Here is a 24,103-nt window from a genome sequence, read left to right as displayed (position 1 = left end):
TGCTCTGTGCTGTGTAGGTTAGCTCCATCGAGTTTTGTTTGCTCCGTTTTTGAGAGACCCCGTCAAAACTGAAATATCGCGTGTAGGTTGTAGTGCTATTTGTGTTATATCAGCATTTTTGAATAACAAATTGTTCAATTTCATTTTGCTTCTATTTTGTGACCTTGGTCATGTGCCCTTTCGCAATTTACGTCATTTCGTTGGTGTGACTGCGATGGCGGTAGTTCTTATGTAGAGGCTCTAATTGTAGACTAACATCATTTTCAGTGTTTAGTCTTCTCTCTCTTTTTAAAATATTATACACGGAACTACTGCTACGTGTAAACGGGTACGCCTCCCCGTTATCCATGTGCAACTTTAGTAGCCTCCACGCTAGGCAGTCTCACGGTCATCAGGTTAACGTAACTAACAGGTTAAGATTTCAGCACCACGGACAGGGGAAACATGCCATAATTAGTTAGTTACATTTTCTGTAGATTTAATTAAATGTCCATATTGGTATATATCGTATTATCTCGGTATTACCGAGCACTACAATATAAAACTGAACGTGGTAGCCAGTCGTCATGTATTTGTCTAAACAAAATGACATAAGGCGATTAAAGTCCTTAGTGCCAGATGGACATGACACACGTTGACTTATTGTCTGACCATCATAAAGCCTTGAGACCGTTAGTAGTGCTTCCTGGTGTTGCCGTGCAGTTATTACAGGTGACCGATAGAGGACGCTGTGTATTCGAGGAAAGATGAACTTCTTCGTGTTGATCAGAGTTTGTAAAACTGAGTTGAGTCCAAATAGAGCAAGTTTAAAGTGTAGAGAAAAAATGACACGTTAAGGGGTGGGGGCTGTGCCTTGGATTTGTGTTTGGTCGGGAGAGCAAAAAAGCTCACGATGGGGTACGCAGCGCCGGCCAGAAGGAGCTCCCCGGTTAAGAACTTCGTGGCCGGGGGAGCTGGCGGAGCCTGCCTTCTGTTCGCGGGACACCCGCTGGATACCATCAAGGTGACGAATACTTGTCAGAATGACATTAAAATAATTATAGGCATACGTATGTGAAATAAATCGTAACTGGAAGACAAAAGCCTTCAAACATATTCAACAATATGGAGCAGCAAGTATAATATAATATTGACAGCGGTCACTGAGCTATTTGGCATACTGCTGTTTGGAGGGCATGTTAGTAAGCGATTGTGTGTATTGCCTTCTGTTAAGTGTGGTTTAATAGACATTGTTTTACAAGGTATATGGATTTTTTATTTTTTATTTTTTTGCTTTTATGTGGCATAGTATTCCTTCGGCCAACCCTGCTATTTCGCCTTTGCTTGGCTCACATCTAAATTCATGATTATTCCAGGAAAGACTGGAAATAGCTGTTGAAATGAAGAAATAAATGCACAACAGGCATTGGACTGTCGTCTACATGAGTGCCGGGTGCTGACCTAGCAGAGATAGACATTGACAACACTACACAGTATCAGTGAAATGCTCTTCGATCTGTAGAGCATCTCATTGTACTGGAATCTTTAAAAGCTTCGTTAGGAATGGAGAACTGTGGCGAGCAAAGCGTTTGCCGTTATCATGTGCAGGGTAAACAATCAATGTTCAACAAACAAACAAAAACCAAACTGCAGATATTCCTGTTCAAAGGTCATGTTATGTCATACTGGTTGTGTTTTAGTGCTGAGTACACTACTACCTTGATTTGGCAATTTGACCATTCTGATAGTCACTGAAACAGATATAAGATAATGGTATTTGAATTTTTGTCTTTAGGTGCTTTTGTGCTTTTGGGGGAGAATAATGCACTTTTCAAAAGACATGCAGGCAATAGATAATGCACACATTGCCCCCTCCCTGTAGGAACTCTTCTTATCAGTCTAACCATATTTACTTTTTGTTTGCTAGCTTGTCTGTGCTTGTCTGATGCTTTGCGAAGGGATTCAGTGTTGATCATAGACTGTATATACAAGTCTGTAGTGTGGACAGCATGCAGGCTGTCTGCGTTTCAGACATGTATGAAATGATGGTTCTTTACACACAACTTCATCCTCCCACAGGTTCGCCTTCAAACACAGCCCAAAGCCTCGTGTAGCCAGTATGTGCTGTACACAGGAACCTATGACTGTTTTCGGAAGACAGTGTCCAGAGAGGTTAGATTTTACTGTCTCATATCAAAGTTTTCAGTAATGTAAATATGTAGAGGTAATACAAATTTCAGTGAAGTACACAAGGCCTCCAGAGACGTAGGATGTTTCGGACAGAGGTCCTTCATCAGCTGTGCAGGTAAAGTACCTCTGAAGTTCTTGGAGGTGAAGATCAGTAGTAAAGGTGTGTGTGTATGTATATATATAAATCCAAATAAATTTCCAGGTGAGTAACTGCAGTGTACTGTAATAAAAGATACAGAGAAGGTTTCCAGAGAAACGGGACACTTCTGTCCTTCATCAGCTGTGAAGTTTCAGTTTTAATAGCTCTCTCTCTTTAGCGGTGGTATAATGACCATATATACCATATATCATTATTTTCAGTCTTTTTATTAAGGTACAAACAGAAAATACAGGAAATACAACAAAGATGTACACAACATTTTTAAACAAACAATTTTCAGAATAAAACAGTACTGTAAGTATAGATAGATAGATAGATAGATAGATAGATAGATAGAGAAGAATCCAGGGATTAACGGCAGTGCATTGTGGGTAAACATTTGAAGGCGGTAACATTGGAAACTGTAGTGTATGTAAATTTCCTCGTTTTCTGTCGTCCTCGTGTGTCTCAGGGGGTACTGGGGCTGTATAAAGGAATGGGGGCACCTCTCGCTGGAGCTGCTCCTATGATGGCCATCAGCTTCTTTGGATTTGGACTGGGCAAGCAGCTGCTTCAGAGCAACCCAACCCTACCGCATACGTGAGTGTAAGGGGAGGGGCACAACAAGAGGGTGGGGGCACTACAAGAGGAGTCCCACCTCAGGGAAAAAGATGTCGCATTAAGGGAGTAGATTTACAGAAGAAGACCTACTGCATTAAAATATCTCTTTGATTTGAGCTACAGTGTTTCCCCATTTCCAATTAATATTGGAAATAATTCCTAGTAATATGGGTATTAAAATATGAGTATTAAGAGTAATATAAGTATCTTTTGTTGTTGCTTTGGAATGCATAAAAATGCATTCAAGTTTACTGGTTCTAAGTGCCTTTCATAAGCTAACTGTAGGCAGGTAGATTTGCAGACTCAGTGTGTTCACAGGGATAGTTGGAATGTAATCAGTCCTTAAAACAACAGTCTATGTTCTGCTTCACCTTCCATTAAGCTTCTCTTTGCCCATTCCTTGCCCCACTACACTTTGCTGGTTTCTCTCTCTCTCTCTCTCTCTCTCTCTCTCTCTCTCTCTGCTTTTGTCTCGCTCCCTTTCTCCTTGTCTTTCTGTCTTTCTCTCTGTCTGTCTCTCTCACTCTCTCCCTCCTCTCTCTCTGTTTGTCTGTCTCTCAGGTACACACAGATCTACCTCTCTGGGATGCTGGCAGGGGTCTTCACTACTGTTATTGTAGCTCCAGGAGAAAGAATCAAGTGTCTTCTTCAGGCAAGAACAGACTGGAGGAGAAACTGATTCTGCCAGCCACAGTCACTGCTAACAATCAAAATCTGTAAAGGACACAGCATTTTAGAAAATGAAGCAAAAAGAATTATTTACTTAAGAAGACCCGATTTGTGTGGTTCAGGGATAGATACTGTCACTGTAGAACCTTTTTTGGTGCAGTCATACAAAAGATTTAAAATAATAACTTTGTTAATTAGTATACACATTTGTCTTTCACTTACTGAATGCATCCATATATCTTGGTGTGACGCTGCTTAGGTTCAGTCCACCAGCGGTCAGCTAAAGTATGCTGGGCCTGTGGACTGTGCTGTGAAACTGTATAAGGAACAGGGGATTCGTAGCCTCTACAAGGGAACTGTCCTCACTCTTATCAGAGGTATGTGTATTTTCAGAACCTTTCAGGTTTTCATGCTCATCATAAAATGGAGTCACTTCTTTGCACACAGTACTCCACAATGACAAAGCAAAAACAAGTTGTTGAGAATTTTGGCAGGATGATACAGGTGATTGTCTTGATGCACTGTAAACCAGTCACAGATCTTTGGAACTCTGGAAAAGGTTTTCACCCACGATTGCTCTGTAGTTTTCTGCACCCATATTTCCCTCTAGCCTGACTTGTCTCCCAGTCACCAATGCAAGAAAACAATTCCACAGCATGATGCAGCCACTACCGTGTTTGACTGCATGGATGTTTGAGTGCATGGATGGTGTGAGGTGATACTCAGTGCCTGTTTCCATCCATTCACATCACTGGGAATTGTGGCCAAACAGTTCAAACTTTGTTTCCTAAGAACAGAGGATCTTGCTTCTCATGGTCTGAGAGTTCATCTGAACATTTAGCAAACTCAAAGTGGGCTCTTTTTAGGTGAGGAATGGCTTCTCTCTGGCCATAAAGGGCGAATTGGTAGAGTTCTACACTGATGGATGTCCTTCTGTAAAGTTCTCCCATCTCCACAAAGGAACTCTGGATCTCACTCATAGTGACCATTCGGTTCATGGTTCCCTGTCTGACCAAAACCCTTCATCCCTGATTACTCAGTTTGGCTGGATAGCCAAGTTTGGTGGCATTTAAGAGCAATGGGGGGTATTGTACTCTTGAGCACTTTCAAGGCCGCAGAAATGTTGCCACATATATAAAGACCATATATAGACAGATATGTGCCATTCCTAATTCTGTCCAATCAATTAAATTAGGCACAGGTGGACACCAATGAAGTTGTAGCATTACTTTATAGACCACTGATAGAAGTAGGATAAACTTAGTGTCAAAACAATGGCTCTATATAATCTTTAATACATTTACAAAACATTTTAAAAATCAGTTGTTTTTTTTGTCATTTTAAAGCATTTTGTGTACATACACACGTGTGTGAGTTGCTAGGTGGGTGATCTATATAGTACTCTGTATCCTCTAGAAATGGTTGTACCCATGATATTGATTTAACAATCTGATTTAATCTTGATACAATATTGTCCCAGAACATCATTAAGATCATTGTTCATATTTGATCAGTCATAACTTGCTTTATGCTCTGATCCCTTTAGATGTGCCTTCTAGTGGTCTATACTTTTTGACCTATGAGTACCTAAAAAACATCCTGACTCCTGAAGGTGAAAGGTGACAATCACATCACATTCTATGTCACATTTCCATAGGTCTGTAGACTTTATAACAGTTCATTATATTGTCTCTATTTTTTTGGCCCTCTTCCCCATGCCCCACACACACAGTGTTCACAAACTTAGCACACCTAGGATCCTTTTGGCTGGAGGCACTGCTGGGATCTTGAACTGGATGGTTGCCCTTCCTCCCGATGTTCTCAAGTCCAACTTTCAAACAGGTAAGAAACATGATAGAATAACAGTCACCCCAGGGCTTTATTTGATTTCATCTTCAGTGGGCAGACCATTCAGTTTAGAACATTCACTTTTGTTTAGAATTATGCAAGAACTTCTAAATCTGTTGAAGAAAGCTCCGTAAATATAAAACCCCGTTTCTTTGGTTACTATTTTAATTTACATTCTAATCATGTTAGTTTTGTCAGTTGCTAAACATGGTTCATGTATATATGTGTTTCCCTGTCCTGTCCTCAAGCACCCACAGACTGTTTTAGCCCTATTCCTGCTCCTGACATGTCTGAGAGAAACAGTGAAGAACTCAGAGTACCTGGTAGACTAGTTTTGGAACTGGCAAAGAGCAAAAAGAAAGAAAAGGGGGGAAAAGGTGACAGGCCGAGAGTGGCAGCGTGCAGCAGTGAGAAAACACTGGCTAACAGTGGAGAGCAGCTCCTCCACGTACCTCAACATGGCAAATCTGGTGGTAGGAGTGACCAGCGTGAGCACCAGCAATGATGGTGGCTGAAAAAAATGAAAAATGCTGCTTCTTTGACTCTCCTGCAGCTGCTGACGGACGCTACAAGGGCTTGGTGGATGTGCTCCGAGTGCTGCTGTGGAAGGAAGGAGCGGGGGCGCTCTACAAAGGTCTGAGTGCAGTTATGCTTCGGGCCTTCCCTGCCAACGCGGTAGGAACACACCTCTGCTCATACACGTCCCTGGGACCTATGTTGTAGATATTTTTTAGGCTGCACAATTTGATATCTTGACTAGTTATGAAGAAGTGATACACTAGGTGATTAGTATATATATATATATATATATATATATATATATATATATATATATATATATATATATATATATATAATTTTTTTTTTTTTTTATAATAAAAGATGGGGGGTTTTTTTGCTTTAGAAGTATGCTTTATGAATAACAAGTAATCAGTACTTCCATCTATTCTCAGGCTTGTTTCCTGGGCTATGAAGTAACTCTTAAATGTTTGAACTGGCTGGCTCCCAACTGGTGACCACTGCACTGCTTGCTCCTGATCCAATCCAGGAGACTTTGAATGACAGTTTTCATCTGGCAGCTTTTCCAATGACCACTCCAACCAAAACCAACCTCACTGCTACACTCAACCCAGACCAGAAAGCACTTCTAGAAGTCACGCTGTTCTAAGGTGTCTGCCAAATGCTGTAAATGCACAATAACCACATGTAGTTCATTGCACATAACACCTCATTTTGTTACATCATGAAGTACTACTTTATCCAAAAGTGCAATGCAGCCAACAGTGAATGAGAGGAAGCACCTAACCTATGGTGGTGTTTGAAAGTTTATGAACACTTTAGAAGTTTACATTTCTGCATAAATTTGACCCAAAACCTCAGATCATATGTCCCAAAAGTAGGAGAAAAGAGAACCAAAACAAATGGGAAATATTCCTCATTTATTGAGGAAAATTATCCATAGCTGAGGGGCAAAAGTATGTGAACCCTTGCTTTTGGTATCTGGTACAACCCCTTTGTGCAGCAATAACCATAACCAAGTGTTTCTGGTAATTGTTTACTAGTGCTGCATCAGATTGGATGAATTTTAGCTTATTCCTCCATACAAAAGCCACTTCAACAGAGTTTCCTCTCATGAACTGCTTACTTCGTATCATTCCACAACACTAATATTGCAGTAAGGTCAGGACTTTGACTTGGCTAATCCAAAATCTAAACTTTATGCTTTAGACATTATTTGGTAGAACAACTTGTTGTATGCTTAGGGTTGTCATTTTACTGAATTACCCACATTACCAGCTTCAGCTCACAGCCAAGCGGCCTGACACTTTCCTTTAGAATTTGCTGATATCATTCAGAATTTATTGTTCCATCAGGGATGGCAAGCCACCCTGGCCCAGATACAGCAAATCAGGGCCAAGCCATGATAGCACCACCACTGTATTTTACGGAAAGGATAACGTTTGTGCTGGAATGTAGTGTTTCCCTTTCTCCAAACAATGCATCTAGTTTAAACCAACAAAAATGAATTTTGGACTCATCTGTTCACAAAACATTGTTCCAGTAGCCTTCTAGCTTGTCCATGTAATCTTTCGCAATCTGTAGACATTTTTTTTGGTGAGCAGCACCTTTCTCCTTGCAACCCACACCATTGTTCATTGTTCTCCTGATGGACTCAATCATTAACCTTATCCAATAGGAGAAAGGCCTTTAGTCGCTTAGAAGTTTCCTTTGGTTCCTTCCTGACCTTGCAGACTATTGCACCCCTTGCACTTAGCATGATCTTTGTTGGCTGACTGCTCTTGGGGAGGGTAATAATGAAGTTGAAGTTCCTCCATTTGTATACAGTCTGTCTGACTGTGGGTTGGTGGATTCATGACTCTTTAGAGATGGTTTTCTAACTTTTTCCGGCCTAATGAGCATCAGCAACTCCTCTTCTAAGATCCTCAAAAAGCTCGTTTGTTCATACCATGACACATTTCCACAAACATAAAGATTAAGCTTTACTAGAGCCATTCTTTAAATAAAACAGAGTGTCCACTCACACCTGATTATCATCCCATTGATTGACAACACCTGACTCACATTTCACTTTCAAATTATCTGCGAATCCTAAAGGTTCACATACTTTTGTAACTCAAAGATATGTAATATTGTATCATTTTGCTCAATAAATAAATGACAGAATCTAATATTTATATCTCATTTGTTTGATTTGGTTCTCTACCTTTAGGACTTGTGTCACAATCTGATTAAGTTTTAGGTCAAATTTATGCAGAAATTTTGAAATTTCTAAAGGGTTCACAGAAACATTCAAGCACCACTGTACTAATGTCCATTCATTATTAGTTGGTTTCTCTTTTATGTAATTGACTACATTCTATGTTAATAATCAGCTAAATATCTGTTCATAAAATTAAGGCTGTGTAAACATACTATGACTGTTATGTTATTAATACTTTATGTACTTGGCCTACGATATTAGTGCCATAATATTTAACAAATTCAAGACAGAAAAGATGTGTTTATACTTTTTATATTTTTTCATGATTTAATGACAGGGCTGTACAAAGTGGATTATTTAAACCTTGTATATGCTTTTTAAAATAAACAAATAAAACCGTATGTTGATTCTGTGTTGATCTGAGGTCTTATTTTTTGTTTGTCTTGTGCAGTACAAATAAATAAATAGTGAAAGTTTTAAACTGTTAACAGTTTAACAGTTTAAAATGACCTTTTCACAACATATACCCCACAACGCAACACCTGGACTTCTGTGTTATCAAAGGGTTGAAATGTGTTAATGTTCTGGTGTAAATAATATAAGCTACGCGAACCATGCGAACGTCAAACAGGCTAATAATGCCTTGTATCTATTTATTTAGGGACCTAAAAACATGGCACGGTGAAGCTATACTGGAACTACACGTCCCACAATTCCCTGCTTTTGCGCATTTTTTCCTGTGTCGCTTGGGTTCCTTGTTCGACCTATTAGCTATCTGACGGAATATAGGAGGTGAGAGGGTCGCTGCAATTATGATCACACTTCTCCATAAACCCTACAAATTACAGTTGATATTAAGGATGATCGTCAAATGAAACTAGGCGAAAATACGTTTGTGGTGATCCTCTTTAAGCTACTAGCGATACTAAGGTGTACACGTTGGGTTAGCTTGTCTGTCAGCGCTGGAAACTTCGCAAATGTGTCCTTCTGGTCATTAATCACGAGCTCGCTAGTGTTATAAATGTATTTAACCATATGAGTTCACGCTCTATAATGCACTTTACTCAGGCCCGTCACTTGTTTGTACATGTACTGGTAAGTTCGCTGTTGTGTCGTCTTCGCTAGCGGAACATGCTACAGCCTCTTGGTTGTGTCGCTGCTAAATGCAGTTCCCAGGTTCCGCAGTATGTGGCAGTCAAATCTATAACTTAACACCCTTAGACGTTATAAATGTGGCAGGAGGCTGTGGTGCGTGAAAGTACAGCTACAGTTATTTCAGTGTTCTGGAAAAAAACTATTTATATTGAGTTTTTATTACATTCATCCATGATTTCCATTTTTATCGTAGAAGTAAAATGGAAAGCATACAAAAACGAGCACAGGTTTGGCAGATCCTGGCTCTAAGTCTTCCACTTTTGGTTAGGCAACTCAATTATTAGCTAAACTTGAATTTTTGAAAATATGTTTATTCAGCATTGCAAATCTAATCGGAGTTTTTTCAAAATGCTTTCAGTCTTTCTGACCTAGTCTGAATGAATGCACCAGTGCACTTGTAATGCCCCTTGAGGTGACATGGCCATTCCCACAGTGCCCCCGTCTGGGATGGAGGATATCCAGCTCACTGGTCATGGGCATGGTGGGATCATACAGCTACCTGTGGACCAGTGAGTCACACTTCTTTGTCTCTCAGTTCATTCTCAAGTGTCGCATGTTATCAGAATCTTATCACATGTCCACCTGTTTTTGCCTGTAGAGTATATGAACTCTTTGTCAGTGCACAACCATGACGTTTTGTTGGACATGGTTGACGAGCGCTCTCAGGACACACCCCTCATTACTGTGTCCAATCACCAGTCCTGCATGGATGACCCACACATCTGGGGTAAGGAGAGTCATGTAGGGTAGATATCTGAGCCTAGGTGTGTAACAAGTGTAGCACACAGATCAGATTCTGTGATCTTTAATATTTTATTTTCAGGTGCTACCTAAATATTTTGTTAATATTAATACAGAATAGCTAGATGGTAATAAGGAATATGCTGGAGATGCCGATTTGTTCTCCCCAAAAATGCAGTCACGCTCCTTGATAGTAAATCTGCAGATAGAACCAGACAAAACTTCATTTCATGAATACCATTTTAATCACAATTTCAGATTTTATCCTTATGGGAGTGAAAATGAGAACAGTCAAATAGAGTGATCCTCTTTTATTCAGGGGTGTTAAAATTTCGGCAGCTTTGGAACTGGAGAAAAATGAGATGGTGAGTACAGGCTAAGCTAAATTTAAATGTGAGATGGTGGCTGCTTCACTGTGTTTATGTATTGTATGTAATGTCTGGGTGTTTATTGAATTGTTGTATTTTACATGTATTTTCTGTACAGGACCCCTGCTGCCTCTGACATTTGCTTCACAAGAGAATTCCACTCTCGGTTCTTCAGCAGAGGAAAGTGTGTGCCTGTGGTTCGGGGTGAGCCTTCTTATAAGATAAAATAACACTTTATTGATCTTGAAGGAAATTGCATCACAGTAGGATACATATTGTGCAAGAATAGACACAATTTGGTCAAAATCATGCATAAATAAATTAGTCTAAAATATAAGGGAGGTGGTGGGGTGGTGTTACAGAAGTACTGCCTAAAAATAAAATCACAAGAAAGAGTTTTATATACATATATAAGTATATGTTTTGTCTGTGTGTGTGTTTGTATTTGTGTGTGTATTTGTGTGTGTGTATATATACATATATATGTATATATACACACACACACACCTACCTATATGTATCGACTCCCTCGATGGTGACTGGTGATGAGAGGTTTGGACCTTCTACCATCTCCTTCATCTTCCCATTGTTGATTTGCAGCTGGTTCATTTTGCATGACAAAGTCCATCACTGGGTTTCTGTATTCACCCTCCTGTCCATTCTTGACCACCTCATCATGGCCGTGTCCTCTGAGAATTTCTGAGTTGGTCTTGTACCTAAAAACTCAGGTGTACAGATTAAACAGAAACTGTGCTAATACAGCTAATACAGTCCCCTAAGGAACTCCAGTGTTGTGCATGACCATGTCTGAAACAAAGCCCTGCAACTTCACAACCTGGGTCAAACAGTCAGGTCCATCAAATTATGGATTCATCCACTCACATATATGGACTAAAACAGGCTGTATGGTGTTGAATGGACTTGTATAGACTTCAGCGTAACAGTTGCCAGCACTGGGACCTGCATATGCTGCATAGTCGTCATAAAGAAGTCTTCACTATGAGTCATTATGAGTCACTTGCTCCTGAGCTCTAATAGTCATAAGCCTAACATGCCATTACAGGAACTTTCCTACACCACCTGCCCTCAAGTAGCATACAAGTGAAATTGTCATCCATATTTTTAGTTTTTCTGTTGCTAGTTTGGTTTGGAAGGATTTAGCCAGTGATTCCCCTGGAACTCTGAAGAAGCTAACATTCAATAAGCGATCCTGAGGTTTGATAATTCCACAGGGCAGGGAAGTGAATGCTGTCTTTAGTGAAAAGATAGGAAAAACAAAAAAGAGAGACTTGTACTAAGAAAAAAAGGATATATATCAAACTCTTTAAATAATTAAATCATATTAATAATGACCTTTTGTTTTCAGTGTTAATATATGTTTTTGCTGAAAGTCACAGACTATTGACTGCTAACTCCATTTAGTCTAGGTGCACAGTACTTAGGGAATTTTAGATAAACTAATCAAATTGTTTTGAACTTTTTGCAAGTTGGTAGCTGCTGAGAGAAATTGTCCATATTATGTGGGACACACAAATATGGCATCTAATTTCTAGGTGATGGAGTTTATCAGAGAGGAATGGACTTCCTGTTGGAGAGGCTTAATCAGGGTGATTGGGTTCACGTATTTCCAGAAGGTGAGAGGACTCACACAAACATTTGCAGTACATACCAACTGCAGACCAGGGACGTGCACACCACTCAACAACTGATCATGTGATTTGTTTGGTCTCTTTCAGGAAAAGTGAACATGAGTGATGAGTTTATCAGGCTAAAATGGGGTAAGGTTTGTCACTTGTTTTTCTGGACCCTGTTCATATTTGGAGTTCTTAATGCTTACAGATACACTGCCTGGCTTAAAAAAAAAAATGGTCACATTTCATTGGACCCCCTTTAGCTTTTATTACGGCACACATTTGCTATGGCATCGTTTCCACAAGCTTCTGCAATGTCACATTTATTTCTGTCCAGAATTGCATTAAATTCCCCCCCCCCCCAACTTGTATTGATGATGGGAGATTTGGACCACTGCGCAAAGTCTTCTCCAGCACATCCCAAAGATTCTCAATGGGGTTCAGATCTGGACTCTGTGGCGGCCAATCCATGTGTGAAAATGATGTCTCATGTTCCCTGAACCACTTTCACAATTTGAGCTCGATGAATCCTGGCATTGTCATCTTGGAATATGCCTGTGCCATCAGGGAAGAAAAAAAAAATCCATTGATGGAATAAGCTTGTATGGTAGGCCCTAGGCATGATGGGTGCATCACTTCAGCCGCTTCTCTTCTTACCCTGATGCGCCCATCACTCTGGAATGGTAAATCTGGACTCGGACCACATGACCTTCCTCCATAATCCAATCTTTATGCTCCCTAGCAAATTGAAGCTGTTTTTTGCCAGTTAGCCTCACTGACAAGTGGTTTTCTTAAGGCTACACAGCAGTTTAGTCCCAATCCCTTGAATTCCCTTCACATTGTGCATGTGGAAATGCTCTTTCACCATTAAACATATCCCTGAGTTCTACTGTTTTTCTACGATTTGATTTCACCACGTTTAAGTGATTGCCAATCACAATTATTCACATTCCTTCCTCGAAGATGATGTTTCTCCACTGTGCTTCCACTTTTTACCTTCCACATCGTCCTTCCACCATGTGTTGGACAGTTCTTAACCCAATTTTAGTAGTTTCAGCAATCTCCTTAGATGTTTTCTCTGCTTGATGCATGCCAATAAATTGACCCCTCTGAAACAGATTAACATCTTTTCCACGACCACAGGATGTCTCTTTCGACATGGTTGTTTAACAAATGAGCTCAGTAGCCGCATCAGTTAGGGTTTAAATAACTTGTTGCCATCTGAAACAGAATCACCCATGCAGTAATTATCCAATGGGAGGCTCTTACCTATTTGCTTAGTTAAATCCAGGTGGTGACCTTTTTTTTTTTTTTTTGGCCAGGCAGTGTACAATGTACTATTTTTCTCACAGGAGTTGGCCGTTTGATTGCTGAATGTTCCCTTCACCCAATAATTTTACCTCTGTGGCATGTGGGTAAGTATTTCTATTGTTTTGGTTACTGCTTTGTTGTTTCTAGGTCTAAACAATATATGTTAGTTTACCACAACAACAAGTTTCATAAAACTCCAATTGAGGTGTATGGAGAAAAGTTAAACATATGAACCACAACTACACAATTCTCAGATTTCTTGCAAAGTTGCCACTCCAAGCATTCAGGTTTTGAAGTTTATTTTGTTTATTTTAGAGACTATCTACCTATATTTCTTTCTAAGGCAACTTTTCTACTCGCATTGGTATTACTGATGCATTGGAACTCATTCTAATCTGTCCTTCCCTCAGGTTTGAATGATGTCCTTCCCAATGAAACACCTTACATCCCCCGAGCAGGAAAGGTGCACATACACTTTCACAGACCTAATATGAAGTTCAGATTTGCATAATTGCTGTCACCGGAAGGCTTCCCTCTTTGATTGTAATTATTCTTTTTCACAGAGAGTAACTATCTTGGTTGGAAAGCCCTTTACAGTCAAGCATTTAGTTAACTCATTGAGAGCAGAGAACAAGAGCCCGGTAAGGTCCCGTTAGACCTGAGTCCAGATCCACTCTGTAGACGGTACTTCACTGGAGCTGATACCAAGGTTAACTCTGCCTCTGTTCTCAACACTAGATGGAAATGAGGAAAGCAGTGACGGACTTCATTCAGGCAGAGTTTCGCAGTCTGAAATCCCAGGCAGAAGCTCTTCATCAGAAGATGCAGGCCAGTCACTGATCTGTCCACCAAAGACTTGTTTCAGGGTGTATGCTGAATGTGGACAGGAGGACGCCCTTGTTTACACAGAACTGCCTTAACAGAAAGGTGCTGAGTGATGGACTTGTGTAGTCTGGCACCGCACAGCTAGAAGGAAGCAGTAGACTTACTCCTGCTGTGGATTTACTGGATTTTGTGAATGCACAAGTACTGTATCGGTTTAGTCCATCCTGGTAAGTGCTTCATCAATCCAGGACATTTAGACTTGTATTCCAGGCCTCAGGAACAAAGATTATGCATAAAGAGCTCTGTTTTCTTGGTATGTGATGGGAACAATCTTCTAGATTTTGTGGTGGCCTGATGAACATTTTTGAGAAAGTGAGTAAACCTTTTTTATTATGTTGGTTTTAAATGTTTTAATACTAATTTGCACATTTTCAAATATTGTAAGATGCATTTCAAACTATGACTAAAACTTAAAATGATTTCTTAAATAGTTTTTTTTTTCCTTTTAATTTCTATACATTTAAAATGGCTGTAACATTTAAAATAAGGATCAATTATGAATCATGAGTAAGTGAATACCTTTAAGACAAAGATCAATGACTTGGACATCTGAAAATTTGCTGATTTCAATAAAAATGCTGAATATTTCCCCCACATGAATCTCAACCACTTAAGTACAATATTAATGTTAATAATGCAAACTTTAAAAATCAATTAGATATTTGTGTTGCACTTTGTGTTGCATATATCGTTTGATGAGGTTTGTGGAGAGAGAGAGACTTTGAAATTGTAAAGTTCTGTTTCCAGAGAAATAATGGACAGATATCCTTCATCAACTGTGCAAGCAAAGTGCTTCTAAATTAGTTGTAGTAGGAGCCACTTTTTATATTTTCTTTCCGTTTGGATTTCTCATATTTCGCCATCCTAATATGACACTTCCCTCGTTGCGACACCCCTCTGCGTAGTCTGTGGTGCCTTTTTCAATCCCTGTCTTGGATCCTTTGCTTTATTGCTTTATTCGTGGGGAGAACGCATAGTACAGAACAGAAAACCGCGTTATGGTGCTGTTTGTGGTTGCCCCGCTTACACCAGTGCGACCACCTAGACCAGCATGCTTTGAAATGGAGTCGCTTTCAGTGTCGTGGAAAGCACCAAGCCTCTTATTTGCAATTCTGCGATTTTTTTTTTTTTAATATATATATTTTTTAGAAAACCCTAACCCTACAACTAGTAAAACTATTATTTATTGGTAGATACATTGAAATAAATCATTTATAAAGAGCCCAAAGTTTTATTTAAGAAACTGTGGTCACGTGGTCTGTGTTGCTATGGTAAAGGTGGTTCTTGGATGCCCTACGTCACTGAGCTGAAGATGGCCGTTGGGAGGATGGTTGCTGTCCGGAACGCTACGGCTGTAGTCGTTTTGTTGAGTGTCTTCAGTGCTGGAAAATGCAACGAGCAAGTACCCCTGATGATGTGGTCCAGTAATGGGTAATTATTTCCCGCATGACTACGATAATCACATTTATTAGACGTTCGGACATTTTGTCGATTCAGTCATCTAACGCTAACTAGCCGCAAGCTGGATGCGTCAGGCCACAGCTACACAGGGTTTGTCGTTTTCTGTCAGTGTGTCCATCTCCTTCAGTCAGGTCGTGAAAGCTGTGGGTGTGTTGATCCCCAGGTTCCCGTTGCCATCCCAGAGCGCCCCGCTGGCTGGTGCCTCAGTGTCCAGCCGCCAGCTGCAGTCTTACCTGAGCACGGCGCTGAGCTCAACACCGCAGAATGTTTTACTCTTCCTCCAGGACAAGGTTAGCTGGACATGCTCAGCTTCTCACCCACACCAACTGTTGTATGAAAAATCTACTTCCTCTGTTCTACAACTGAATCGGAACCTTAGAAACGACTACTTTATAGCTTCGGGTGAAAGGTAGTTTATGACCGCGTCGTCATGTTCCTGAGAACTGTATCACGCGAGTGTGACACATTTGTACTTCTTAGGAGGTTTATGCAATTAATTACTTGATTAACCCCAAGGACTATAATCTTGACAGAATTTTGTGCAGATTATGTAACAGAAGTCGTTAATCTCTCTTAGTTGAGTGTCGATGACTTCACCATGTATGGTGGTGTGTTTGGAAATAAACAGGACAGCGCCTTCCCCAACCTTGAGGTGAGTAGTAATACGTGCACCTGTGTTGATGGGGGAACACAATTTCTTGTTGAAATTAATTTTATGCATTTATACAAATGTCGTCTTTTTTTAATTAGCCAAGTTAAATGATTCATTGAGTGATTTTGTATCTGACCTTCATGCTTCAGTTCTTGAGTTGGAGAACCTTTCTATGTATGTTGTGAATGCTGAGGGGTGTGTGATGGTGTCTGGCGGTCAGAGTGGGCTTGAAGCCAGGTGTGGTCACGGCACTCTCTATGCCATGAATGGTGTCAGAAGTGGGATGATATTGTGAGGCCATCAGGAGCATTACAGGGTCAGATCCCCACATCTCAGCTGTGTGGGGACAGTGTGAGCCCAATGTGGACCCCTAGTGAAGGGCTTGGGGTTGACTGGATGGATGGGTGAAGGGGACTGCCATTCCCTGAAGGAGAGAGAAGGTGGGCAGTGGGGTGAAACGTGTCTGCTGATCAGAGCATCGGTTTAACTGGAAGACACAGGTTCAAAGCAAAAATGTCTTCCTTTGTTACAGTGTACATATCTGCCTCAGTGTTCTGGAAGGCAAAGATAACAGGCCTACAAAATTTCAGCAATTAAGTCTTTCCTGTTTCTTCAGGGTCCTGTTTCTATTAAGAAGGCCACATGATCAAACCCATTAAGTGCACATAGTTACCGATGTCCACCTGAGCAGTCCTGTCTGGTTTCTCTCGCTCTCGACTGTTTTTACCCTGAAACCAGCTCTTAATTATACTGTAGAATACTTCTCAGACTGTATCGGTTCCCTGCCACAACACTAGGTGGCACTGCAGTCGTCATCCTCCTCCCTGCTGCTGCCGTCAGTGTCGTCCTTGGCCAGCGTAGCCCTGCCCTCGCTCCTTCAGGAGCAGATGGACACAGCACCACTCTACCTGGACCCAGAGACTCTCGCCCAGCTGCGGCTCAACGCCTCCCTTCCAGCCCTGCTTATCTTCCGTCTGCCCTACAGCTCCGGGTGAGCGCATGCACCCGCCCACGTGCCCTCACCCTGGTGGCAGCAGTGTGTGTCAAGAAAGCCTTAAACTCAGCACATTGGTAGCAGTGGTGGCAGTAAACCCAACACATCATGCAGATGGGATGCTGGTTCTGGCTCGGTTTGCAGGATTGGCTAAGATCCAGGACAGATGTCAGATCAGAACTCCTAATAATAAAATTAATTATTTAATCAAAAACTCAGGCAACAATCCAGTAATATCTACATTGCATTTGCTCTGGCACTGAACTGTCCTTCTCTCACAGGGCTGATATGATGTCTACTAAGGAGGTGCTCAGTGGAAATGGTGAGTGAGATGTACAGTAATCCAAACACTAGAAGCTGTCTTCCATTTGCTTATCTGATGATTGTCTCTAGTGGGCTGTCAGACTGATTTTAAAATGCACAGTTTTTGTGTACAAACGCTGAGTTTGTTACGTACAAGCCGTGTGTGTGTGTTTCAGACGAGGTGATTGGTCAGGTGCTGAATATTATGAATGGCCAGTCAGTGCCATACACGGCTGTGTACACGGCGTTCCGACCCTCACGGGTAAGCCACTGCTCCTGAGTAAAAGGCCTGTCCTCAGAAGCATACTTTGTCCCAGTAGTCTGCAGTGCTCCCAAAGAATTTGAGTGTTTGTTTTTTTTTTTAATTGGCCATTTATCATCTTGTAAGGCAAGACCAGGTTAGGTTAATGTGTGTGAGAACACTGCCATAAACAATGAAGAGTAATGCAGAGTGAGAATGTAGGATGCATAGCCGAATCAGCTATGAGTGGTATTAATTACCCTCACTGAAATCTAATAAAGAACTACTGTTAGCATGCAGAAATTGGTGACCTGTCCTCCGTCCCGCTAGGTGATGGCGGAGCAGCCCATGGCTGCCCTCTCGGCAGGGGGGCGATCACTGCTGCAGTCCAGGCAGAAGGACCCCGCTGACCCCTACCCGCCCGTGGAGTTTAAGGAGCGCGGTTCCTCCTGCATCCTGCTGTGGGCTGAGAACCTCACCATCAGCCACTTCCACTCCGGGAAGTGGCAAAGGCATGACCTTGCCCCCAGGACCTTTGGCGAGGGGGTTTCCCCCGACCTGGAGGGCTCCTTCTGTAACAGGACTCACTCCAGGTGGGGCACTCGGCTGCATCTTACTGAAAGACAACGAGACATCGTCACAGCTCCTGTGTCAAAGTTTGTTTCTTTTGTCTACAGGCTGGTCCTCAACTATGAAAATGTATTGATGTACCGCAGTTTCAAGCTCATGTAAGTATTGGTATAACTATTTAAAGTCACAGAAATGGCTGTTTCTGCCTGTTTATCTACTCATTTCTTGAATACAGCAATCTCACTGCTGTCAGGAAAGCATTTGAATCCTCTGTAGATAAATCCTGGTTTCCTTTAGAAACCTAACCTGACTCAAGCAGCGTGTAAGATTAGCAGTTTTTTATGTCCATAACGTGTCTTGGGAGGGTTAATAAATAATGACTGGGCAGAGAAGTCATACCTCAGGGCACCTCAGCCAGATCAGCTGAGCGTTCTGCTACAGTTAGCGCACATGTAAACAACTCGCGTACACATGCTCACTGTGCTGATACCCACTAACTGCTAGCTGTTGATATGGGCATGCGCTAGCTACCTCAGCATGCCACGCTAGCCGTTGTAGCTGTAGCTGTGCTGTCCCTGCAGCTTTGAGATGAGCCAGAGGCACTATAAGGTATCGGCCCGTGGCTGGTTCAGCCTGGACTTGGTGAAGCTAGAGTACGACGGCAAGAGGGCCTCCTTCAATGGCAGCAGGAGCATCTACGCCCCCGTGGAGTTCTCCTACCACTGCGACTCCGTCACCAGCTTCCTCTACCCTCAACTAGTCCCCTTCTCCTCCAAGGACAATGCCAATGACTGGAGGCTCTTCTTTGATGATTTCCAGGTATTTTAATAATAATAATAATAATAATAATATTAATCAAAATAATTGATGGCACCTTTAACAGACCCAAGGTCACTTTACAATAACAAAGATGGAGAGAGAGAAAAAAATCAACACATTCAACACGAATAGGAAGAAATGAGATGTTGATAAAGGAAGTGTGTTAAGTTCTGATTTGAAAGAGGAAAGAGGAGGAGAGATTGAGTTTTGCGACCATGACACTAAAGGATCTGCCTCCTACAGAGACCAACCTGAACTCGAGTTTGGAGTGGTGATCTGCTTCAGAAGACCGCAGTGTACATGTAGGGGGTCAGCTAGGTAGGGAGGTGCAAGACCATGCAGGGCGTTCAATGTAAGGAGGGTTTTAAACTGAATGTGTTGAGTGACGGGGAGCCAGTGTAGCTGATGTAGACTAGGAGTGATGTGGACTCATTTCCTTATATGGAGGAGGATTCTCATGGCTGAGTTTTGGACACGTTGAAGTGAGGTGGGTTATTTTGTTTGGGATGCCATCAAAGAGAGAGTTGCAGTAGTCAAGACGGGAGGTGACTGGTTCTCACCCCCGAATCTCCACGCTATTACGGAGATAGAAAAAAATGTCATGAGAAACTCCTTTTAACAAAGAGGGACAATTGAACAAGCAGTAGAAGAGAAGAGACCAGAGTTGCACTGGGCCAAAATGCAGCCATTTATAACAGAGATTTTAAATACAGCTGGAGCAGCGCCACAGGTTTGCAGGTTACTTTCAGCGATCTTTATTATGGAAATGTTTTGTTGTGTTGCCAAGTCTGGGGGGTATTTCATAAAGCATGATTTTCCACTTAGTCATATGAGCTGACCTTGGAAAAATTTGTAAAATCTGGAAATTCCCCAAATCTGAAACATAGACTTCAATAATGGTGGTGTTTTGTTTTTTCCTTATGACACCTCAATAAGAGCCTGATGGTATGCTTTAAAATACAAAAAAAAAAAAAAAAAAAAATTATAAGCAGTTTATAAAGTGAATAACCTTACACCTAGCACATGGCTAAATAGGGTTTATAGATTGATTTATTCTAAAGCTGCATCCTGCACTGTCCCTTGGTCTCATCATGGAGAGTGCGCCCGAGCCCTTTACGTCACTGAGACACTTCTGAGGAATCCCAGCCAGGCTGCATGGTGTGTTTCCTGTCTTGACAATTCCTCTTCCTGCGCCACAGATCCAGGGCTTCAATGTGACGGGGAAGGATTTCTCGTATGCCAGCGACTGCGCGGGCTTCTTCTCGCCAGGTATCTGGATGGGGCTGCTGACCTCCCTGCTCCTGGTGCTGGTACTCACCTACGGCCTGCACATGGTCATGCGGCTGCACACCATGGACCGCTTCGACGACCCCAAGGGCCCTGCCATCTCCGTGCCCCAGACGGAGTGATGCCGAGTCAGGCCCATCTCCGCTTGGAAGCCCCGTCTACGTTCCCAAATACTCCTTTGCCAGGGTCAGCTCAGTTCTGGCTACACTGTCACCATTGGTGGCTGTGTGGTTTTTGATCAGCTGTGTCTGTGTGCATCTTCATTTCAGCACTGCAGTAGCCTCCTCATTCTGTCCAACTACGGCAGGCTGTGTAGTTTTCTCAATCGGCATTTAAATTCAGTGTTATTTGAGTTTTGAATTGAGGCTCACTGTTTACATTTTTCTGTCTCTCTCTCTCTCTCTCTCTCTCTGAGGGCATGGGCTTGTTTAATTGCAAATGAAAGCAAAAGGTTTGTTTTAACTGATTTATCATTCCATCTTATTTTGGTCATCCCATCTGTGTTTGAGGAAATAATTGAAAAATTAGCCTGTAGTTACAACAGGAGTTACTTCCTTCCAACAGAGTTCTGACATGCTATGTTTTATAATCTGATTTAAAAAAACAAAATGGCCAAAAACAAAGGTACTCCTGAGCTGTCGTTAGGGGGATGACCACTAGCTGTCACAGGAAATTGTAAGACGTAAAAACTTGGCTGCAGCCAAGGTGATTCAAACGTGAAATGGAACAAAAGGAGACCAAGTGCAATAAGGCTCACATAAAAAAAAATGTGATGAACTGAAATGGCCAGATGTACACATGCCATTGGTTTTGTTTTCTAAACTCAGTGTCTGACCATCAGACATGAGAAATTTTAAAATCTTTCTGTATATTTTGAGCTGTTTGAAATGAGTATAGAATGACGTCAATGTATTTACCAGTGGAGCCTGTGGTTTTGAATAATTGTATATATGAGACTATAATATTGCTGTTTAGTAGTTAGATGAAATCTTATTTATTTGTGGATGTGAGCATTTGCTGTACGATCCTGAAGCTTTTTCTTTAGTCACCGTGGAGTTGTGTGCTGACATTTGTCCTAAATGTACATTCTACACAGAGCAGGAGTAGGCTGGATTTATTGTTAAGGGTTCTGGGTCATTTGATTACTGCAGCCTTCAAGCTGATCCTGCAACCTCCATATCATATACTCTGAGTATTTGTAGTGCAGTGATTTGAAGATCAGGAAATCTGCAGATCTGTGTTGAAATTTGCATTATGTGAATGCACCCTTAAATGTTGCACTGTATCATTTCATAGCTGAAAGGAAAAATTAAGACATAATAAATGTGATGTTTGGTTGACTGAAATTCTCTTACTGTGAAGTGTTTTTTTGGGGGGGTTGATATTTTGTCAATGTAAGATGAAATACAAAAGGTAGTGTTTTAAGTTTTCAAATTGCAAACAAAAATATCTCACAATACAATTGTATGATGACTGCACAGTAAATATGAGCAAACAATTGATCATGAAGTACAACACTGGATAAAATTATGCTGTTGTATGACAAAGTGGAAAATAAATAATTGAAAGAATACCATTAAACAAATGTTATATCATTGGAAGAAGTTTTAACATCAATGTTTAAAGTATGACTCACAAATCAAGTTTGATGACAATTTAAAAAAAAAAGGATTCGATATTTTATTTATATATATATATATATATATATATATATATAGCTCTGGAAAAAAAGAGACCACTACACAATGATCAGTTTCTCTAGTTTTACAATTGATGCCTATGTGTTTGACCAGGCTGAGCAGTTTTGTTTTATTCTATAAACTACTGGCAACATTTCCAAATTCCAGATAAAAATATTGCATTTTAGAGCATCTTTTTTTTATGAAAATGACTAATGGTCAAAATAAAACAGTTGCAGAAATTTCAGACTACAAATAATGCAAAGAAAACAAGCTCATATTCATTTATAAACAACAGGGCTAATATTTCAACTTGGGATGAGTCAAGAAATCAATAGTTGGTGGAATAACCCTGATTTCACAGCTTTCATGCGTCTTGGCATGCTTTCCACCAGTCTTTCACATTGCTGTTGGGTAACTTTACGCCACTCCTGGCACAGAAATTCCAGGAGCTCGGCTTTGTTTGATGGCTCCATCTTCCTCTTGATTACATTCCAGAGGTTTTCAATGGGGTTCAGGTTTGAAGATTGGGCTGGCCATGATAGAGTCTTGATCTGGTGGTCCCGCATCCACACTTTGATTGACCTGGCTGTGTAACATGGAGCATTGTCCTGTTGAAAAAACCAATCATTAGAGTTGGGAAACATTGTCAGAGCAGAAGGAAGCAAGTTTTCTTCCAGCACAGTTTTGTAAGTGGCATGATTCTTATGTCCTTCACAAAGACAAATCTGCCCGATTCCAGCCTTGCTGAAACACCCCCAGATCATCACCGATCTTGCACCAAATTTCACAGCGGGTGCGAGACACTCTGGCTTGTAGGCCTCTCCAGGTCTCCATCTAACCATTACATGACCAGGTGTTGGACAAAGCTGAAAATTGCACTCATCAGAGAAGATGACCTTACTCTAGTCCTCTACGGTCAAATCCTTATGGTCTTTTGCAAACTTCAGTCTGGCTCTTCTTTGCTTCTCATTGATGAAGGGCTTTTTTCTAGTTTTGCATGACTTCAGCCCTGCCTCCAGAAGCCTGTTTTGAACCGTCTTTGCTGTGCAATTCACCCCAGCTTCTGTATGCAATTCTTTTTGTAGGTCACTTGACATCATCTTATAGTTTTTAGGTGACATTTGAATGAGGTGATAATCATCACGGTCAGCAGAGAGTCGTTTTTGACCTCTTCCAGTCTGTAGCTGTTGTTGTCCCATGTGTTTGCTGCTTGACCTTGTTCTTATGAACCGTAGTTTTTGAAATTTTCAAGACAGAAGCAACCTGACGCTCACTGTATCCGTCTGCCAGTAAAAGTACAATGGAACCCTTCTTTTTCTCATTAAGAACCTTTCTTTTCAACTATTTTGGCATGGCCTGTAGCTGTAGTTTGACTACACTTACTTTATTAGTCCTGGCACTGCTTTTTCCATCCAGCTGGTTCTATAACAAAAGAAGAGTGATGACAGCAGCAGTGGTTTTTATACTGTTGCTCATTAGAATATGATTTTGTTAAAGTGATCACCTATTCCGCATCTCATTAAGTAGAATGAGGTTTGTCTGTGAAGGAATTTAACAAACACTTGAATGGAATGGTTGCTGTACATGTGGAGATGCTGATTTAACAAAGAATTGGAGTGGTCTCTTATTTTTTTCCGGAGCTGTATATATATAAGGGAGTTTCTCACTCATTGTTAATGAACCAGTAGCCAATCAAACCCACAAAGAGCACTGACTTCAACAAGGACTATTACAGTGGTACAGTGGCTGTCATTCAGAGTAACACAGGCATGTATTCTTCTCTGTGTGGGTCAGAGCTAGCTGACACAGTAATAAATCAAAAATACTAATTCAAA

The 24,103-nt window shown here is 41.1% G+C and overlaps 3 protein-coding genes across 3 annotated transcripts; all 3 read left to right on the top strand.

The window, feature by feature from the left end:
• The first annotated feature begins 580 nt into the window (after positions 1-580).
• On the top strand, positions 581-8,559 carry si:dkey-150i13.2 (mitochondrial carnitine/acylcarnitine carrier protein). The gene is made up of 9 exons (XM_027001760.2): positions 581-1,003; positions 2,059-2,151; positions 2,781-2,908; positions 3,491-3,581; positions 3,858-3,975; positions 5,145-5,217; positions 5,331-5,440; positions 6,000-6,121; positions 6,400-8,559. Exons 1-9 carry the CDS (start codon positions 893-895, stop codon positions 6,460-6,462), a joined length of 909 nt encoding a protein of 302 aa, XP_026857561.2. The 5' UTR covers positions 581-892; the 3' UTR covers positions 6,463-8,559.
• Positions 8,560-8,898: 339 nt separating this feature from the next.
• Positions 8,899-14,872, top strand: taz (tafazzin). The gene is made up of 11 exons (XM_027001761.2): positions 8,899-8,960; positions 9,682-9,832; positions 9,922-10,050; positions 10,384-10,429; positions 10,551-10,636; positions 11,986-12,066; positions 12,169-12,210; positions 13,416-13,478; positions 13,785-13,837; positions 13,938-14,015; positions 14,113-14,872. The coding sequence occupies exons 2-11, from the start codon at positions 9,724-9,726 to the stop codon at positions 14,212-14,214; spliced, it is 789 nt and encodes a 262-aa protein (XP_026857562.1). The 5' UTR covers positions 8,899-8,960; positions 9,682-9,723; the 3' UTR covers positions 14,215-14,872.
• Positions 14,873-15,532: 660 nt separating this feature from the next.
• atp6ap1a (ATPase H+ transporting accessory protein 1a) lies at positions 15,533-21,932 on the top strand. The gene is made up of 10 exons (XM_027001758.2): positions 15,533-15,690; positions 15,884-16,010; positions 16,298-16,372; positions 17,170-17,363; positions 17,648-17,688; positions 17,846-17,931; positions 18,241-18,503; positions 18,588-18,638; positions 19,062-19,299; positions 20,499-21,932. The coding sequence occupies exons 1-10, from the start codon at positions 15,548-15,550 to the stop codon at positions 20,706-20,708; spliced, it is 1,428 nt and encodes a 475-aa protein (XP_026857559.2). The 5' UTR covers positions 15,533-15,547; the 3' UTR covers positions 20,709-21,932.
• The last annotated feature ends 2,171 nt before the right edge of the window (positions 21,933-24,103 follow it).

Source organism: Electrophorus electricus, chromosome 24, assembly GCF_013358815.1.
Source record: "Electrophorus electricus isolate fEleEle1 chromosome 24, fEleEle1.pri, whole genome shotgun sequence".
In the NCBI taxonomy this organism is placed as follows: domain Eukaryota; kingdom Metazoa; phylum Chordata; class Actinopteri; order Gymnotiformes; family Gymnotidae; genus Electrophorus; species Electrophorus electricus.
Note: the sequence above shows the minus strand (reverse complement) of the source record. Positions and strands in the feature narration are given on the sequence as shown.

What these genes read in the sequence shown, in the direction of transcription:
- taz (XM_027001761.2), top strand. Translation starts at nt 9,724, where the DNA reads ATGCCCCTTGAGGTGACATGGCCATTCCCACAGTGCCCCCGTCTGGGA. An exon ending in AACTGGAGAAAAATGAGATG is followed by an intron (nt 10,430 to 10,550) that starts GTGAGTACAGGC and finishes TTTTCTGTACAG; the next exon opens with GACCCCTGCTGCCTCTGACA. An exon ending in GTTTATCAGGCTAAAATGGG is followed by an intron (nt 12,211 to 13,415) that starts GTAAGGTTTGTC and finishes TTTTTCTCACAG; the next exon opens with GAGTTGGCCGTTTGATTGCT.
- atp6ap1a (XM_027001758.2), top strand. Translation starts at nt 15,548, where the DNA reads ATGCCCTACGTCACTGAGCTGAAGATGGCCGTTGGGAGGATGGTTGCT. An exon ending in TACTCTTCCTCCAGGACAAG is followed by an intron (nt 16,011 to 16,297) that starts GTTAGCTGGACA and finishes AATCTCTCTTAG; the next exon opens with TTGAGTGTCGATGACTTCAC. An exon ending in GCGCCTTCCCCAACCTTGAG is followed by an intron (nt 16,373 to 17,169) that starts GTGAGTAGTAAT and finishes CCACAACACTAG; the next exon opens with GTGGCACTGCAGTCGTCATC.
- si:dkey-150i13.2 (XM_027001760.2), top strand. Translation starts at nt 893, where the DNA reads ATGGGGTACGCAGCGCCGGCCAGAAGGAGCTCCCCGGTTAAGAACTTC. An exon ending in CTGACTCCTGAAGGTGAAAG is followed by an intron (nt 5,218 to 5,330) that starts GTGACAATCACA and finishes CCACACACACAG; the next exon opens with TGTTCACAAACTTAGCACAC. An exon ending in GGGCCTTCCCTGCCAACGCG is followed by an intron (nt 6,122 to 6,399) that starts GTAGGAACACAC and finishes ATCTATTCTCAG; the next exon opens with GCTTGTTTCCTGGGCTATGA.